The sequence below is a fragment of the Wasmannia auropunctata genome, unplaced genomic scaffold (genome assembly GCF_000956235.1).
Source record: "Wasmannia auropunctata unplaced genomic scaffold, wasmannia.A_1.0 LD335244.1, whole genome shotgun sequence".
In the NCBI taxonomy this organism is placed as follows: domain Eukaryota; kingdom Metazoa; phylum Arthropoda; class Insecta; order Hymenoptera; family Formicidae; genus Wasmannia; species Wasmannia auropunctata.
The window spans coordinates 4,428-23,312 of record NW_012027646.1 but is presented as its reverse complement, the minus strand read 5'-3'; the positions used below and the strand labels follow the sequence as shown (position 1 = coordinate 23,312).

The 18,885-nt window shown below is 35.7% G+C and overlaps 2 protein-coding genes across 2 annotated transcripts in view; both read right to left on the bottom strand.

Annotated features, from left to right (window-relative positions):
• Positions 1-858: 858 nt before the first annotated feature.
• On the bottom strand, positions 859-13,266 carry LOC105457364 (sodium/hydrogen exchanger 7). Its single transcript, XM_011701979.1, has 11 exons — positions 12,908-13,266; positions 11,955-12,181; positions 11,717-11,794; positions 11,536-11,612; positions 10,926-11,135; positions 10,410-10,660; positions 9,946-10,148; positions 9,465-9,730; positions 9,226-9,277; positions 7,072-7,293; positions 859-6,906 (listed from the first exon to the last, which is right to left on the bottom strand). The coding sequence occupies exons 1-11, from the start codon at positions 13,149-13,151 to the stop codon at positions 6,694-6,696; spliced, it is 2,043 nt and encodes a 680-aa protein (XP_011700281.1). The 5' UTR covers positions 13,152-13,266; the 3' UTR covers positions 859-6,693.
• Positions 13,267-14,805: 1,539 nt separating this feature from the next.
• Positions 14,806-18,885, bottom strand: part of LOC105457407 (fatty acid synthase-like) — a gene marked incomplete at its 5' end in the record, with an annotated part of 8,245 nt that continues 4,165 nt past the window's right edge. The window contains 6 exons of the mRNA XM_011702057.1: positions 14,806-14,978; positions 15,071-15,325; positions 16,272-16,523; positions 16,620-17,098; positions 17,436-18,267; positions 18,369-18,883. Of these exons, the coding sequence (XP_011700359.1) occupies positions 14,868-14,978; positions 15,071-15,325; positions 16,272-16,523; positions 16,620-17,098; positions 17,436-18,267; positions 18,369-18,883 (2,444 nt within the window). The remainder of the gene's footprint in view (positions 14,979-15,070; positions 15,326-16,271; positions 16,524-16,619; positions 17,099-17,435; positions 18,268-18,368; positions 18,884-18,885) is intronic.

Sequence of the window (18,885 nt, the reverse complement as noted above, 5' to 3'; positions counted from 1 at the left end):
TTATACAACTTTCTTTGCGATTTTCATTTATAATCGAGATAAAATATGTTTTCTTTTAAAAAAAGATTCTCGAAAAATGTTAATAACTCTTGCAGAATTTTTAGATATTTTTAGATATTTAGAATTCGCGTACGGAATATTAATCCTCTGATTAAAATTATGATCCAAACTAATTTCGACAGATAGATTAACATTATAAATTTCAGTATGACAAAATATAAGTTTGTATTATTTTAAAGACTATGTAGATTTCAAAAACGTAACTTTTCGATTATAAATTCCTTCGAATATTTCAAGAGAACTATATGAAAAGAATTATGCAGCATTCTTTTCTTATAGCACATGTACTGTAATTGACCGTGTAATTTGACTTGTCGATTTATGCTTGGAAGATATGAAGACCTTTAACTTATTGTTAGATTCTCAAAATCGATGCGCTGTTGAAGAAAAGTTAATGGGGTTGTTACCACTGAAATTGTTCAGATCTGTCAATGCTGTAATTCATTATACTGTCGTACTTTTTTAAGAAAAGCTGAGAGAGATCTCGTATTAAATGAAAGTAATGACGGCAATAATCATGAATTGTTTTACGAATGAAGTGTCACGTGATTCATGTTGCATTGGTGCAATATGCAATTTACCTGGATTTGACAAACCAGAGTAGCTTCTGCTTGGCTAATATTCCGCACGATATATATTCGAAATTAGGGTGTGGAAGGGCAAGGGATGTACAAAGGATTTTATCGAGACTTGCAAAATACAAAGTTCTGCAAACTTTCTTAATTTTCTTAGCCGATAAATCCCTATTTTTACAAACCTTCAGACTTGCTGAAATAATGTTGAAGAAAATCTTGCATATATATTTTTACAAATACTTTATTAAACATTGCAAAGTGTGGTACATAGTATCACAACGTTGTTATACTCATTGCATGTATACATTACGATTACACATTATACATCGGATTCACGAACACGAATATCTATACGGAGGAGCACAATACGTTCATCCTTATATTTCCCTCGCTGTAGCGCGCGATGCGTTATGTAACTCGTCTTAGAACAACCCTCTCGCGAACAACCTCCACCGTGCTTACCTCGTGGAATTAGCTTCGTGGAGTCGCGGTACACGTTTGATAAATACAATGCTATTTGAACATATCCTCCTAAGAATTCACCCTCCTAATATCTATACACCTCTACGTTCGCAAACAATTTTATTTAATCTTCACAGCCAACGACTAAATTAAAAATCCTCTCGCATCCTCGCGCCGTATTCGCATTCTCATTTAAGAATTACAATTGGTATAAGTTTCTTTTCTCGGGGAGGGAGCGTAGATCTAACTTCACTCTACCACGATTGGAGAATTCGCGTAACAATATATATATCAGGAAGCCGATAAATATATATATATATACTCCCTGCTCGAAAGTACAAATTAAAAATCGTCTTAAACCCGTCTTGTATATTATCGCGTTTTGTAACTTTACGTGTAAGAATACGTGATTAAAGCTCGCGGTCGTTCTCTGCTGCTACTAAAAAAATCAATTACACGGGCACTGTAATACACAATTTTTCATATAACTTTTCATACAATTCATATAATTTTCAATGATATAACAATTAACAAATTACAGAAGTTATATTGAAAACGAAAAGCCGTGCATGAATCTCTTTTTGACGCGGCGACAACAGTTTTCGACGATGAAAGAACTCATACGATTTCCTCGCGTCTATACAGCTTGATATCCGATCGTAGCGAGGCAACAGGAGTTTTTTAAAGCGTTACAATGTAAACAGTAAGACGGAGTGCCCCGCACTCCGCGTAAGTAATATAGCTAGGTTTTGTACATGTAAACGCGGCAAAGTCAATTCGCCGACTGCTGTAAATATCTAAATTAAGTAATTTTCACCGAGACCGAGAAAAATCCGATTAGCAGCGCGACTCTACCCTCTAGTCGTCGTCAAATCAACGCGTGAACACCTTCAGATACAATAGATTCGCGTAACGCGCGTATATGTAAGTCAATCTAGAATAGTCTGTCCCGGATGCCGAGTCGATGTACAAATCTTACCGCGTGTCTCTGACTAATTCTGAACTGATTCAGCCCTTTATCCCCTTACGCATATCCATTAGATACAGGTCGATTCTTGCGCTACATCATTATTTCACCGATGTATATATTAGACGTATATATAATTTTCACATTTCGTAGTTACCGTATGCGAGTCGCGCATCTGTAGCAAGTTAATATCTCAGTAACTATTCCAAATTTCTAACAAATTCTTAATGGTGGCGCTTAAACAAAGAAGTACATTATTTACGTATTGGAATATTAGAATATACATAAGAAAAACAAAGACATGCGTTGATATTTTTATGTAATTGCACGTACTGTACAATTGGCAAGTAAATCATGCGTTCTCTCGTTAAACCACCGTTCAAGAATTTCGGCAGATATTTCGAATAATTAATTATAACAATAATCATTATCATATAATATTATATAAAAGAGATTAACGCGTGTAACGGATCGCGCGACTCGTTCTCGTACACATCATGACTTTCATCACATTCAGAGTACTATAATTAAAAGTACTATAATTAAAGCTCGCGAAGAAGTAATCAACGTATGGCATGTGACTGTCATCAAAATTAATCTACCTACAAATCTAGAGAAACCGATAAACGTGTGTATACATATACTGGGAATCTTTCCCAACTAAAAACTGTCCTTCCTCTTTTCCTTCCACTTTATTATTATTACTCTATTAAAAATTGCATAGGAAGCACGACCGGTTCCTTTAAAAGCTCCACAGCAATTCCGACTGTGATTCCTATTATTAGAGCGCCTATCGCGAGCTTTCGGCATCGGTTGCAACAAACAATCGCTCGGAGAGACTCGTCATCAAAATCGGCGGCACGCAATGATATCGGGTATATCATCGATTGATTCTGAGAAATTAGTACGACTCTTGTTTCTTTGGCTAGATGAAAAACTTTTGAACCATTATTTATTGGGATTATTGACTTATACGATAAGCGACAAGCGATAGAATATATACAATCTAAGAATCGCCGTGCGACCGACTTTGAACTGACAATCGGACAGGACAATCGTACTCGAGAGCGAGCGAGCGAGGTGAAACGGAAAAAAAAAACGGTCGATCGGCTATAAAGAAAGATTTTACAAGTGTCTGCCGACCAGACCTGGCAGGGCGACCCGTGTGTGCAGCGGTAGTGGTCCCGGACTAACTTCTCCCATCATCATCACGGTCCCCAGCTGTCCCACAAAGTATTAAACACACATCAAGAATCGACTCCAGTACCATGTAACATCTCTCACATGTATGCCGCTTGACATTTTAATCGATCACATTCAATCCCGGCGCACCCGGACGAAACATTTACGTATAGTATCGCGTACACGCGTGGGCTGAGATTGTTACGTTATTTACAAAGCGGTTTGGCTGATTGTGTCATCGAGATAGGAGATCTATTTCGAAAGCGAAAGGCTTGGCATCAAAGTGAATCTACATAATTCGCGAGGCCGGAAGAAAAAAAAAATAAAACTTCTCTCTATCTCTAACGCTATTTACAAAAAATTTGCGAGGTAATACGCTAATTTGCCAACAGAAAGCACACTGTACTTTAATTTCGTCAACCTCCTACTTTGTATATATGTATGTAATTATTACTACTCTTTATAGAATCTGCTGTAAATAATACTCTACTTAAAAAAAAAGAGCAAAACGACAACAATCGACCAAGCACGAATCGTGGGTTTCGTTGCCTGAAGTATCACGCCTGTAAACTACATTGCAATATTGACTTCGTTATCAAATCATAAGCGATAGCGGTTACGTTAACACAAACGTAAGTGTATGAGTCTGGTAATATCACCGCCGGAGATATATCTTAAACGGGACTTAAAGGAATTGTAAGTGTCCGATAAAAACTCCTTTGACAACATTTTTAGAAATTAGCTTCTTTAAAATTAGCAACGATTCGAAGAGAATATATCTTACACTTAGCTAAAAACGCTTAACAATTTGATACTTAAACGTAGATACGTGGACAGATCACCGGCAACAATTATACGAAAACATATAATATATCGGGCCGTTAAAATAAATCTTAAGACGCCAAAAAAATATATTATGTTCATAACTGCGATCTACGTGCAGAGCTCCTGACGCTCGTCTGTGAATAAATAATATAACAATGTACAAACTAAAAAGAAAATAGGAGAAAACAACGTAAAAAATAAGATAGGTACGTGTGAAGTAGTATATTGCGGCATGCAGATATTAGACGATTAAGTATGCCGGCAGCGCGATTGCGAGATGATTAATGCCAGAGATCCTTCCGCATTAAAAAACTGACTGCATGCAAAAAAGGGGGGAGGGCTCTCGAGGATCACAGTGGGCGAAAGAAGTATTCGCACGTCCCAAGTTTTTTTCAAGTAGCAATCTTGCGCGAAGAAAAAGATTAATATATCGCGCTGCTACGAACAGAAATGATCTGTTCTGTTAGAAATATCGCATTTTTCGTGGTATTTCAGAAAAGACGGGACACACGAATACTCCTTTCTCCCAGCTTACAAATAAATATATAACTTTTCAAAGAGCAAAGATTAAAAGATCACAGCAGCCACAGAGCCTCAATACCCTATTACGTCTCTACATTGCCAGTCGCAATAATCGGATTAGAATTAATCGCGCGATTAGAATTAATGAACACTATGAAAATTATGTTTAATGCTCGAGCGTTTGAACCTCGCGAAGAGTTTGGCAAACACGTTCCAGTGTTCAGAAAAGAAAGAATCCGGGAGTGGTACTTGCCCGTTAAAAAAACTAAATTTCGAGAAACGTTCGGTTGAGATAAAAAAAGAGCATCTTTCTTTTACTCAGATCAATGAGCGCTACGTACTCTCTCCAGGTCCTGAATTTTCTTTTCCAACACTCTTTATGTATAAATAGAAATATACAATTCTCTCGGAAAAAATGACAAAGCGCGGAATATATCACGATCATCTTCACTCCCTTAACGCTATTCGTACGTATTAATACTTTCGGAAAATCACCGCGTGATACGACCTATTCACGACTGTTCAGTCAAGAGAAGAATCTTTTGCTGCACAGGTTTTAGGTACACATGGATCGTCGAACCGTTTTCCCGGCTACAACGTTCGTAACGGAATGAATCCATCCATTCCGATGATTCTGAGGTCTTCACCATCGGAATCGGAATCATCATCATCATCATCACTGTCACCATTTATCCTTCTCTAGAAAAACCGATGAAAAAAAGTACGATCAAACGTGCGCTCCGCAAATGTGACTGTGATTTTTTTCCCCCGTGAAGAGTGAGAAGAGCAAGACACAAGCGCAGAAATAGGTCGGAGAAGCTTGTCATTTTTACGTGTACATTAAACATAATTTTCGAGTCGAGTTTACCAAATGTGGAATTTATTCCATCGTTATGCGATAAATATCACACGCTATTGTCCATTCATTAATTCTCGTGCGTCTATCTAGTAGGCAATCGTTGACTAGAATAGTTTATCTGCTGCACAGATTTATAAAAATCACCTCTCGACAGAAGGGAATACGCAGTTACGAGGAGTCACTCGCACGCAACGGCGAACTGGCTCGTTAACATTTTACCGTGTTTGTCAAATTTGCGCACCGTGTTAGTGTAAGATTGAGGCAGAGCAGATAAAAGGTCGGTTTGCATTAACAAAATAGCATACGTACATTCCTCTCAGTTCTTTAAGCGCAAGCAGGCTTGTTAAAAATTAACGGTGTATTTACAGTTGTCACATTGTCGTTTTCGAAACCGAGACATTGTGCGCGACAGCAGCATGCAGCTTAAAACTTTACGATTTAATTGGCGAAAGGTCATCATTGCAACAATTCTATCGTTATGCTAGATTATTCGTTTGTATAGATCTGATTTCCCTCCATCTTTTGAATTTAGCTATTGAACTGTTAAACTCATTTCGCCCGTCCGAAAAGTATCGTTTTTTTTTTCAAGCTGCTATCGCACCCGAATCCTCGATTATCCCTAGTCGCTGTTTCACTCGAGGGGTGAGCTCGGAAATCGAGAAAACAAGAGAAATTACATCATCCAGATAAAGTTAATCTTACGTGCAATAGAACATTCCAAGCTCGTGATTTATATATAAAAGAACGAAAGAAAGAAGAGGCGAAATGTCGAATGTAAAATGATCGTTTCGCGCGATTATGTCTGCTCTACGTATTGTCTGTATTGCTTGTACGTAGCAGTATGGAGAACATGCGTAGAAATATACAGTGTACACACACGTAGCCGCAGGCTATTGTTGTCTACACTCACAAAGTCGAAGTAAAGAATTGAAAAAAAATTTTTTAAAAAGGGAGTAAAATTCGAGACGAATTCGCGAGATTCGTTTGTCTGATACATCAGTCGTTTTCATTTCAAAACGAAAGACGTAAAATTTTTTTAACGAAATCATAACCGTAACTATGATGAACGGATGCGAATGTGAAGCGTATGAGGTACACAGGAATTAAATAAATTGTAATTCCGCGTTTAACGCGCACGAATTATATATACAAGACTCTTCCATTCTCCCTCTTTCCCTTTCTTCAGCCTAGAAAGATTTAGATACACAAAAGGTGGTGGTGTTAGGAGATTGCTGTTAGTTCTACCTTCTGTGTAAATTGAGAATTACATAGGGCTCGTCCGGATTAGTGCCGACGTCTGTGGTGCTGTTGTTAGGCTGATAGCACGGGTTAACAGTGTAATTGAGATTAGGCTGATGGAAACTCACCGGCTGAACGCTGGTCCTGCGCCGCTCCATCTCGCGATCTTCCAAGCAGAAGTCCGAATCCGAATCGACTTTTCTCGCAACCTCGTCCTGTCGCAGTGTAATTATATTATTATGAATATAGTAACATTACTTTAATTCACAATTATAATCTATACATAAACGATATAAAATATAGACATCGCGTAATTATGACTGACGGTTTAAAATGATGGTTTTCGGATGCGCATATAATAAACTCGAACGACCCTGTACCTGCGTCATCTGTTGCGTGGTCGTGAGGATTCTCGCCAGCGGACTACAACAGACCGGCAACGTTTCTAACAACGTAGGCCTGGAATGCGTTAACAGGGGCTTCATGTATTTGGTATCGAAATCGCCCCAGATTCTCGCGAGCAACGCCTTCTCGTTAGGCTTTGTGCCACCGGCGCCGCCGCCGCCACCGCTGCCACTGCCGCCGCCTGGCAGCGGTCCGTCCTGCATAGAATTATACTGTGAAACGTGAACAACGCATCAGTTATCCATCCTGTATGATACTGCGAGCTTTCCTTCTTTAATCTTTAAAGTACACTCCATCCCCCCGCCCCTCCCCTCCCCTTCCCCACCTCGTTATTCGTAAACATATATTTATTAATGCGTTAAGGTAAGCTCCAAATAGATATACATATTTTTAATTCCTCTCTTTTTTAAGCGTAAAAATGTATAGCATCGATATACTAATGTCATTCTTCTTCGGACGTTACCCTTCATTATTAGTTATGAAAAAATACATGCTTACTTATTGATCATGATTATGTCGTTCCATATTAAACATGTCTGTGTAGGCACTGTTAATGAATGTATCTCAGTGTAAGTATCTCAGTGTTCTCCAGCTACTCTTCAACATACAGAATGGATAACAAAAACCATACTGGAAAAAAAAAATAACCAAAGGCTCATGCAGATAACGGGTTCGAAAGCCTTAAGGAAATAAATCTGCAACTTGCGACACGAGCAGAGGGATCATATAAATCATATAACGGATCTACATTCACATGCTACAGCAATAATAAGAAAAAAAAAATCAATTTTTACTTCAACAAAAATATCGGAGCGACAGCTGATGCATGCAGTTACTTTTACGAGAATTGCATGATATCGTGCTGCTGTGGGAGTTATTTATGCATATATATATATATATATACGTATATTAATGTTTCATTGTTTGTGCGTGAATAAAATCGATTTGTTAGAGCGAGTGAGTCATCGAAATACACAAAATAAATATAAGTCGTCTAAATTCCCAATTTGTCAAAACAGGTGCGTCAAGTCAATCTTTTAATTGTAATAACATACCGGCGGAGTTCTTCCCCTACACATGTCCAGTTCACCGTAGCCACTCTCGCCGCCAGACTATCAACATTGATAAATTAAATTGTCTTGCAGATCGCAACATTCGCGCGCGCGAATATTCACAATTTCACTTGTCGATCGTTACAGAGGCAAAGTAATGTAATAGACATGCATGTGAGCTCAGGGGATGCGGGGATCAAGATATTCGGATTACAATTTCGGTAGAGCAATTCCCCGTACGAATGTTATATTCTTAATTCGAAAAATCTCGTGGAACATTTCGCAGACCTTGAAATATGTATACCTTCAACTACTAGAGAGAAGAAAAAAAAACGTTTCCAGCTGCAGCTGGAGCATCAAAAAATTGAGCTCACCGACATTGCACCCGGTCATGATAGACAACCGATATAGCATTGCTTAATCTAACTTTCTGAATCTACGATACTCCGATATTACTTTTTGTACTAAAGGAGGAAAAAATCAGCGGAAGCGTATGCAAAATAAAACTCTCTAAGCCTCGATTTTAACAATTAACGAGATTCAGCTGATCAGTACGCACCCCGACGGTGTCCAACGAATTGTACACCTGGGTAAAAACGACACAACAAAAAAGATCATTATACGAGACCAATTAAGCTTACATGCACAAATGCCTTCGCTTTCATATCTTTTTAAAGCAGATACTCTTACACTCATTTAAATATATTTACTATACGTCGTTATTTTTTTTGTGATTTTTTAAATCAATTATTTAGCTTCATTATTGCCCATCAGTTATCTATTCATTATTAATGAAATGTTGTAAAGTAATTTAAATTAATAACCCTACAGAGTATAAGAACACTGCTACACATGCAAAATTTCGCTGTACTGAGAAAATCGTAAATCTTACTATCGATATTTAGCCATGTATAGTGTCAAACTTATACAAACGCATGAACATGTTAATATATATGTATGTATATATGCAAACAGTCTAAATAATGTAGCTCTCTATTCTGCATTACGTAATAATTTAATTAATTCTTCTAGATAGCATAGAGAACACGATTGTCGAATAAAAACAGTCATACTTACACTGCGTGTTCCGTTATGAGAAAGTCCTTCTATTTCCTCGTCCACTCCGACTCTACAAACGAAAGGACAGTTTAAGTGGCACGATAAAAAGCACAATCAATTATATTTGCAATAAATCAAACGGGAATAAGAAACAACAAATTATCAGAACAAAAAATGTTCTTTTGCATAATTCTAACATTGATAAAAGTAAAGGGGCAAACTGCGATATTGAGTTACATTAGATTAGTTTTACTCACGGGATATTGAACCAGCTTAAAAACTGCGTTGTTGCGCCGCCTTGCAGAATAACCGTCAGTATAACGATCAGGCTGGTTGTGGTCAACATCGCCTGCCTGGCGTCGGACACGGTGTTCCTGATGGCGAGAGCGAAGCTCATGGCGCCGCGCAATCCTGCGAAGAACAGCATGTGCTGATAGTTTAACGATATCTTCGGCTTCCGCGCCAGATTCAGTATGAAGGACAGCGGATAAACGTTAGCCGCGCGACCCAGTAACGCGCATAGCTGAGAACTGCGTTAAGGATTTTACTAATTACGTTCAATTAATCGAATATAATTCGCTTGATATCCACTTGACGATATTCTTGCGACAGTCGTGCGCTACGTATCGCATTAAACCGGAAATGGATTCTCTCACAGAATTGTTTAGGAAATCAATCGGAAAAATTCAAAGGAACGTCCTGTGTGGCACACTCTGTAGATATACAATGTAAGGATACAAATCCTGCGAAGATAAAGCCGGGATCGAAATGGTGTTTCGGGAAGGTGAACATCGAGACGCCGATGTAACTGAATATGAAATTCTCGGCTAAGAAATTCAACAGCTCGAACAGCTGCTTCGTGCGCTGGCGCGAGTCCGGGCTCAGATTGTTATACGTGTAATGTGCCTGGCATATTCCACAGAAGAGAACAGCGACCACGCCTAAAATTTCACAATAAAATATCTGTTAGATTGATGCAAAAGATTTTTTCGGTTTTCTATTAAATTCTTAAATAAGTTCTTAAATAAAGACAGATTATTGTTTTTATCAAAAAGAGAATTTAAAAACTTTTTATACAGAAAAAGCTGTTAAATCGACGGTGGACTATTTTGGCTAGTAGGTACTGGTTTTTGAGAAAAAATTATTTTTTGCTCGATTATATGCCATAATCGAATATAAAACACGCACAAATATTGAGTTACCTGTAAGATCGGCAGCTTCGGCGATTAAAAACGTACTGTAGGACATCAAGACGAATAACGCCGACTCCAAGAGAGGAAAGTCTCGCACCCTGGTAAACTTCGTCAGCAACGCGGTGATGCATCCCATAGTAGCGCCGATGAAGAGGGACAGACTAAATATTTCAACAAAGTCTCCAAACGCCTGGAAGAACGCCACGGTCTCGAAACCGCCCGATCCCGACTGGTATCGCTCCGCATAGTTTTGTATCGAGCTGAAATTAGATATTAGAATTTATGATTTTTTGATATTGCATTTATGTTAAATATGTATTGCTAAATTTATAGCTACACATATTGTTGTGTAGATAATTCCAAGATAACGGCCTTTGCGCGTGAAATCAGTTCAAAATCGTCAATTTCGAATTTCCGATTTTTCTGTCGCAAGAATTTTTTTGCGGAAAAAATCGATTCGAACCAAAGAATTCGCAAATCAAGGAAAAAATACGGTTGATTCCGCGAAATGTTCCGCCTACTAACCCGCTAAGTACAATGGCGACCGCATCGTTCAGCACACTCTCGCCGAACACCAAAGCATACAGATTAACGTCTACGTGTAGGTCGTTGAAGATGGATATTATTGTCAGTGGATCCGTGGGAGATATCAGAGCGCCGAAGTACAAGGTGTCCAGAAACGTGAACGACGTGGAGAGATGCGGTATCAGTTGTATAAAGGCGTACATTAGAGCTCTGCGCAGATAAGATAAGGTTCCACTTATTAAAAAAATAAAATTTAAATCAAGCCGTTAAAAGAAAAACAGGAATAATTATGAGTGACGCGTGAAAAAGAAAGCGGAGATAAACCTGAGCTCAAAGTACAAGCTATGCATAATAAGATACACAGTATCTACAAGCATACTTTGCTCGTTGCCAAGAGCTAACAGCCATTCTCTTTTCTTAAACATGCAATAAATAATAAATAATAATTAGATAGATAGTGAGATAGATTTTAAAAATGGTGCCTTCTTTTCAAACGAAAAAAAAAAACCAAACGAAAAACAGCAATATAAAAAATTTAACAGGATATATAGATTGACAATTTTTTTTCTCAAGATTCCCACAATAAAACAATATTGAAGGAAAAGCTTACCCAATAACGAAAGCTGATATGGAGGTTCCTATCAAAGCGTACATAAGAATCGCACCCAGATTTCTGAAGAAGTATCTCTGCAAGAATTCGATTATAAAAAATTACATAAATTAATTATATTGTATATCCCGTGTTATTACATCTTTCCAAGAAAGAGAAATAAGCGAATCAATGTACTTACACGCTTCAAACTGTATCCAGCATGGAAGATAATGGGAGGTAATATAATATTGAAAAATATTTCAGGATCAAAAGTCGCCTGTAACAACAACACAATTGCCGTTAAATCAACTGATTTAAAAAAAACACAGTGATTTTAAATATAATATAAAAATTATCTAGATTTGTTAAAAAAAAAATCATCAACTTTCTTTAGAGACAAACAATGTGACTTATCATCTCACGGAGGACTTATTCACCTTAAAATCGATTTCGTTGTCTTCCTTGTAGATTTCACCGCGAAACGAATATGCAAACGTTTTGTTCTTTACGACACCGCCACCCTTATCTTCCGGGAAACGTAACCATAGCGTGTCCGGTGGTACAGACTGATTGTATTTGCTGGAATTATCTGGGACCACCGGCATATGCAGAATAGTGCTGCTCGTCGTGAAACCATAGCGTATTATCGCTCCTATGATCAAGCCTGTAATAAGAGCATTTAAAATACAATTCACTCTAAACAAATTTATTTTTAGCATGTTGCACGCGATGATTAAAATTATATCCAAGAATGCGTTTGATAAGAATGCACTTAATTTTATTTCAAATTGGAAGATAAGAATATATTATAAAATCATTTACAAATTTTCATTAAGTAATATAAAGTCATGAGAATTAAAACTGTATAGCGAATGAACGATTTTATTCGTCGTTATCAAACTAAAATTAATTCTTGAACACTCAAATGTTTGAAAACAATAATAAAACACACATCTATGTATAAAATCTTCTAAAAATCTTATCATTTGATGTGTATCAATTGTGTAAAAATTTCACAAATATTAATCTCAACGCAAAACGTTTTTCACAGCATCAAATGTATCACCGATAATGTCGCAATCATATTTTCTACAGTTAATTTAAAATATATAAAGAGAAAAGAAATAACTTCAAAAAAAAAAATTCGAAAATTGAGATCATTTCGTGAGTACATAAGTACGAGTTGAACAAGAGTGTGCAAAATTTGCAAGTCGTCCTTCCATAAATAGACAAAAGTTCGATGAAAGAACGTGTCACACGTGCCCTTGGCGATGCTTAATCGGTTATGCACAATTTGATCGCGTCACAATTACACTGGCACGTACACAGTAAGAAAAAAAAACCAACAAAAGGAAAAAGCCGAGAATTGTTGATAGCAGACGACTCTCACCGTAGATGACAGCCAGGCCAGTTTCATGGAGGAACCTCAAGCGGCGGTGCTTGAACATCCATATCGTTAAAACGGTTAAAATCAATAGGAACGTGTAGAGCAGGAGATTGAGGCTGTCGAGCCGGTGCAACAGCTGTGCCTTGGCGTCCAATTTGATGTCCGTCGCCGCACCGTTGCATAGCTCCAGGAGAAAAATACACAGAACTCCGAGGAGAAGAAGACGTACGCCGCCATTCGCCGCCATCTTCGCCGAACGTCAGGCGATATCTGGACTGCGCGCACGAGAAAAAGATGATTCACAAACACACACACACGACACACGCATCAATACATATCCACGCAAATTGCAATGATCCTAATTCTAGACGTATACCGACTGACTATTGGAAAAGAAAATTCTCGGCAGAGTTCAAGATTTTTCAATCGATTTATAGCTAATAAATATCATCGGAAAAATTAATCGACGCTTGGAGCCAAGAAATACCACACTTATAACGCGCGCGGGTGATATTACAAAATATCAACAATCGGTAAGATTACGTGCGACTTTATCGACTTTTAAACGGAAATATCGACAGTTGGAAAAACCCATGTATGCGGGAACTGATGAAAACGCGCGGGTTACTATAATATTTTCGAGAAAATAAAAGGGACAAATCTGAAAATTTTAGGGCTTAATTGTTCCTATGTTATGTTTCTAAATCAAATTCGACAGTTGTGACTGCGTCAGACTGTCAGACTATACATTACGAAATTTTCTTGCACATTATATCAATTTAAAACACCGATGAGATACGTATTATAATTATTAAATAAAGACGGCCGATCAAAGGCAAATTTTCATGACTCAAATAAGCCCGGAGGTAATATATATAAATATGTGAATTAAATATATATTAAACATTTAATAAATATTATTATATTATTTTTATAATAAATCATACAATGCATAATTAATGAAAAAATATATTTAAAAACATTGCTAATGGGGTAGGGGTTGGTAAAAACAAAATCTATTGTGCAAATCTTGTTTTATTAGTTTAAAAATCAAGTATTCTTTTTTGCTGAATCTTTTTCTATATACAGAATGGCTCATAATTAAGAGTTATAAACTAATAACTTAAGGAATATTTGTCGTATAAAATTAAAAGTTGTTTGCATAGAAGTTTTATATATTAGAGGGGCCTTTCTAAATATGTAAACAAAAATTTTTCTTCCCTCCCTCACTTGAAAGGGGAGGTATAACTTCAAAATTTTTAATGATCCTCTATAAAATGTTACATATTTGGATTCTATAAGAAAAAAATAATTAAACTTTATTAAAAACATTTCTTTGGAAAATGTCTTTATCAAAAATTAAAAATAATTAAACTTTACGTAAAATGCATTTAAATTAATAATAAAAGCATAAATTAAGTAAATGGTTTCAAGGTTTTTCTGTTCTTTTTTATTTTACTAAATGTTCGAACTATTGTCCGTTTACATTTAAACATTTACTAATTCTTTTTACAAAATTTTATCTAACTCTAAACATTTCTAAGGTCAACGACAAATATTCTTTTAGAGTTATTAGCTTGTAACATTTCACATGGACCATCCTGTACAACGTCCATTATCTAAATTTTTAGCCGTGCCGATATTCATTGTCAATTTAAAATCTACAGTTCACGTTTACGCACAGTACAGATTTTCTGTACTACATGTCAGAACATGTTACGCACATTGCAGATTTTCAGTACATCACACAGTTTGAATATATATAGAACATAATCTATACAGAAAGAATTTTATTATTGCAAATTTAAAATTAAATTACTTTATAAATAGTATGTATTTTAAATATTTCATTATCATTATTGAAGAATTATTATTGCAAATTTAAAATTAAATTATCTTATAAATAAGTATGTATAATTTGAATTTAAATTTGCATTTGTGATTTTTAAATTATACAAAAACGTTAAATTATATATGGTGCCTGTCCATTAATTGCAGCTGTCACTTTCTCGTTCTTCAAGATCGTCACATGAGTACCCTCGATGTAATGTACTTTCACCACATTTTTAGTTATCTGAAATTACATATTTTATTAACAAACTGTTAAATTGTATTGTTAAATTTTATTTATCATATATAGAAATTAGCGTCATTTCTTTGAAATACCTTCTGTAAACCATAATCCTCCTCAGTCATGGGTATATGCAATGTTTTTGTAGGTTTTAGCAATGTTATAGGAGATTTAATAGGCAGCAACGTAGAAGGATCATATTGATGAGCAGCTAATAAGTGTCTATAAATTGTTGTACATAGCGTCTTTAAATTTGCAGGCGAAAGTAACGTGTTCGTGGCCAAAAACTGCTTGGCAAAAATATTATATCTCTCTTCCCAGGTATTGCATTCCTTCAGTTCCACTAAAATCTATACCAAATTATACTTTTTTTACGTATAAGTTTTACTTTACAATAAGAAATATTTAAAATACAAGATTATAAGACAGAACAAGAAATTGATATGAATTTGTATAAAAAGAATGTCGTGACATAAGTGACCACTTTTCTTTATTTTATAAACGAAAGAAGATAGACATAAGAAACATAATGTCAAGTTAAACAGAAACAAATTCTATTGTAATTACGGTAATTATTTATAAAAATTATCTATGTAAAAAACGGAAAGGCATGTACATATAAGTTTTGGGAGGATTCTGATTGACCACGATTGGACACAGCTACTCACAGCGACCGAAGCCTTTTTGCATTGTTCAAACGTTATAATTGTGCCCAATCGCAACGTGATTAATCGATACCCACTCTAATTTTACACGGTAATATGAATATTGTTGCAATAGAAAAGATGAAACGTTTCTTTAAAAAATACGAGAATATCACAAAATGATTTTATAAATTATTGAAAAAGATTGTATGTTAAATGAAAAAGTTTTATACTCGCTCGCGCAATATTAAATCAACAAAACTTAAGTAACAATACTTTCAAATTAACAAGGTTGATATATGTGTACAACAAATAATAATAAGAAGAAAAGAATCAAATTTTTTCGGCCAAGGTTACATGTTGGCTGCTCAATAATATTTTTAATTTTTAAATCTTTAAATTTCAGCCACCGTGATTAGTGACATTTTGTTTCAAACCATTTAACTGGAAAATTATATATATATATTAAACATTCTCTAGATTTTAAGATAAAAGAAATGGCTACATATGCCTATATACATATATATATAGTCACCCCATATACAGAACAAAATCAATAATCAATTTAAGATATGAAAACGTACAACAAATATGACAAATGTACAATAAATGTCTTATAAAATAATTTTGATAAGATAAAAAAAAATTATACCTTTTTACTATTTCCGATTCCATAAACTTCCATAACACTTGTTAAGGCAGCAATTTGAAGGTCTGTATTTTTAGATTCTATAAAATGTTTATAAATCATTCGTATTTGTTTAGGAGCGCCGTCGATGAGAATTAGACGGCCTGTAAAATTCATAGCTTCCAATTTTCTCGTTAATTCAACCGCGATAATAGATCCGAAGGAGTATCCTACTACTACAAAATCTTTTCCATCTCTTAGTTTTGGTAATATGTGCTGCAAAGATGTTAAAAATATTCAAAAAAATTTCTCTTTTCAATTAAAATAACTTTCCATCGACATAATATCAAATTATTAATACAATTTGCATACGTTTGTGAAATAATCAGTAATCCCAGATATAATATTTGTAGCAGCATCGATATTGCTTGTGTTATAATGCAAGGACGTTGCTGAAAATTCAATATCTGGTGCTAAACGATTAAATACAGTTCCGCACCCATCGACACCCGGTATAAGAAATACTTCAGTCGTAGCTTTCTGTCTTTTAGTAGGTAGATCAAAACAGGGTTGTGAAATAAAATCTTCATCTTTTATAATACCAATTAGATATTTTATAGCATTTGATTCCTTTGTGACGAGTTTCTGTTTGTTATGAATAGTGTCGCCTCTTACGTTTTCATCGGACACTTTCATGAGTTTTGCAAAAGTAAGATTTATTATTTCTTGTGCAGTAAAAAAAATATCAAATTCTCGTTCAAGAGTTTGCTTAATTTCAACGGCCATCATGGAGTCCATTCCGAATTCAGCCAAAGGCAAATGTTGACTTACAAATTTCATATCTTTTATGTCTGTAAAAAAATAGAACATTACTATCAAATATTAATTATAATAAAATAGAATATTATTACCATATATTTATTAATAAATATAATTAATTACAAAACTTATTGTTCAATATGTCATTATATCAATAATTTCTTCAAACTATTGTTTGGGTGTTAAAAATTGTAGTACCACACACACATTACAACACTGCTAGCTTCACAATTAAATATCCTAATATAAATTGTGTAACATAAGTAATACTTGAACAAAAATTTCAAGAAATCATGTAGCACTGTACAGACAATTAAATTCATAAATATACATGCAAAAAAAATTTTACATGACCGTAACTAAGCGTACCTAAAATATTAGCAACAGTTTCTACAATACTGCCAAGTTCGTAAGATCCCGCTTTCTTTTTAGCTACGACCATGCTACTCACAATCGGTTGATTTTGAAGTAAAAATTTATCGAGTTCATCGAGACAGCAAGATATTTTTTGCTGCAAAGTGCTACCGATAATCACTTCTTTATCTTCCTCCTGCATGTCTGCGACGAGACCAACGTCGCCCACAGCTCCCCATTGAATTGCCAATCCAGGTAATCCTTCCTCCACCCTCTTCTCACATATTCTCTCCATAACAGAGTTGGCCATGCCATAATTAGTTTGTCCGGCATTTCCTCTACCGCAAGAAACGGAAGAGAATACTACGAAATGCCGTAGTTTAGGGCAAATTTTTCTAGTAAGTTTGTCCAATATTTGAGTTGCTCGAGCTTTCGATTGAAAGGACTCCGCAAAAGTCTCAGCAGTTTGATTCTCCAGAACACTGTCTTTCAATACAACACCAAGATTGAATATCGCGTCCACTGGTCCTTCTCTTTCCGCAATTCGCAAGAGATATTCGCAACCCTGAATGTTAGCGACATCAATGTCCTTGATAATCAAAACGTTTACACCGTACGACTTCCACAATTGAACTTTCATACGCTGGTAACCGTTTTTTATTCCAGTTCGTGAAATGAGCACAACATTCCTAGCGCCTCGAAATATCAGCCAGTCGGTTAACTCTAAGCCAAATCCACCTAATCCGCCTAGTATAACGTAACTTTTATCCTTGAGACAATAATAGCGACGATATGCGAGAATGTGATTGTCTAAAGGTTTATACTTTTCTTGGATATTTATAATTATCTATAAAAAAAATCATAAATATTAGAAAAATGCATATTATTTATAAAAAAGGATATTACATGAATAATTTTTTCTGCTACTGTCAATAAATTAAAGCATACTTTTCCCATATGTTTTCCACTCGCCATATACCTAAAAGCTTCTTCGATATCTGTTTTCGGAAAAATTTTCACTTGGAGTGGTTTCACAGTTCCATTATTAAGACCATCGGTTACCATTTTTGATAACAGAGATTTATACATGAGATTATTTCCAGTGAACATATTATCGAGTTGAATTCCATGAAAGCTAATACCTTTCTGAAACGCCGAAATACCTAGAGGATTGTTAGAAACAAGATCAAATTTGCCGATCTCCAAAAAATGACCGTTTCGCGCCAAACAACGAACAGACGCGATTAATTTTTCTTCAGCCAATGAATTTAAGACGATGTCGACGCCGCGACCTTTCGTTTGCTGCATTATCATTTGTTCAAAACTAGTATCTCGAGAATTTCCAATGCGTTCATCCAAAATAGTCGGAAACATTTGTTTAATAAAGTTTCGTTTGTCACTCGTGCCCACAGTAGTGAACACCTCGCATCCTTCATTGAGAGCGAGATGAATAGCTGCTTGTCCA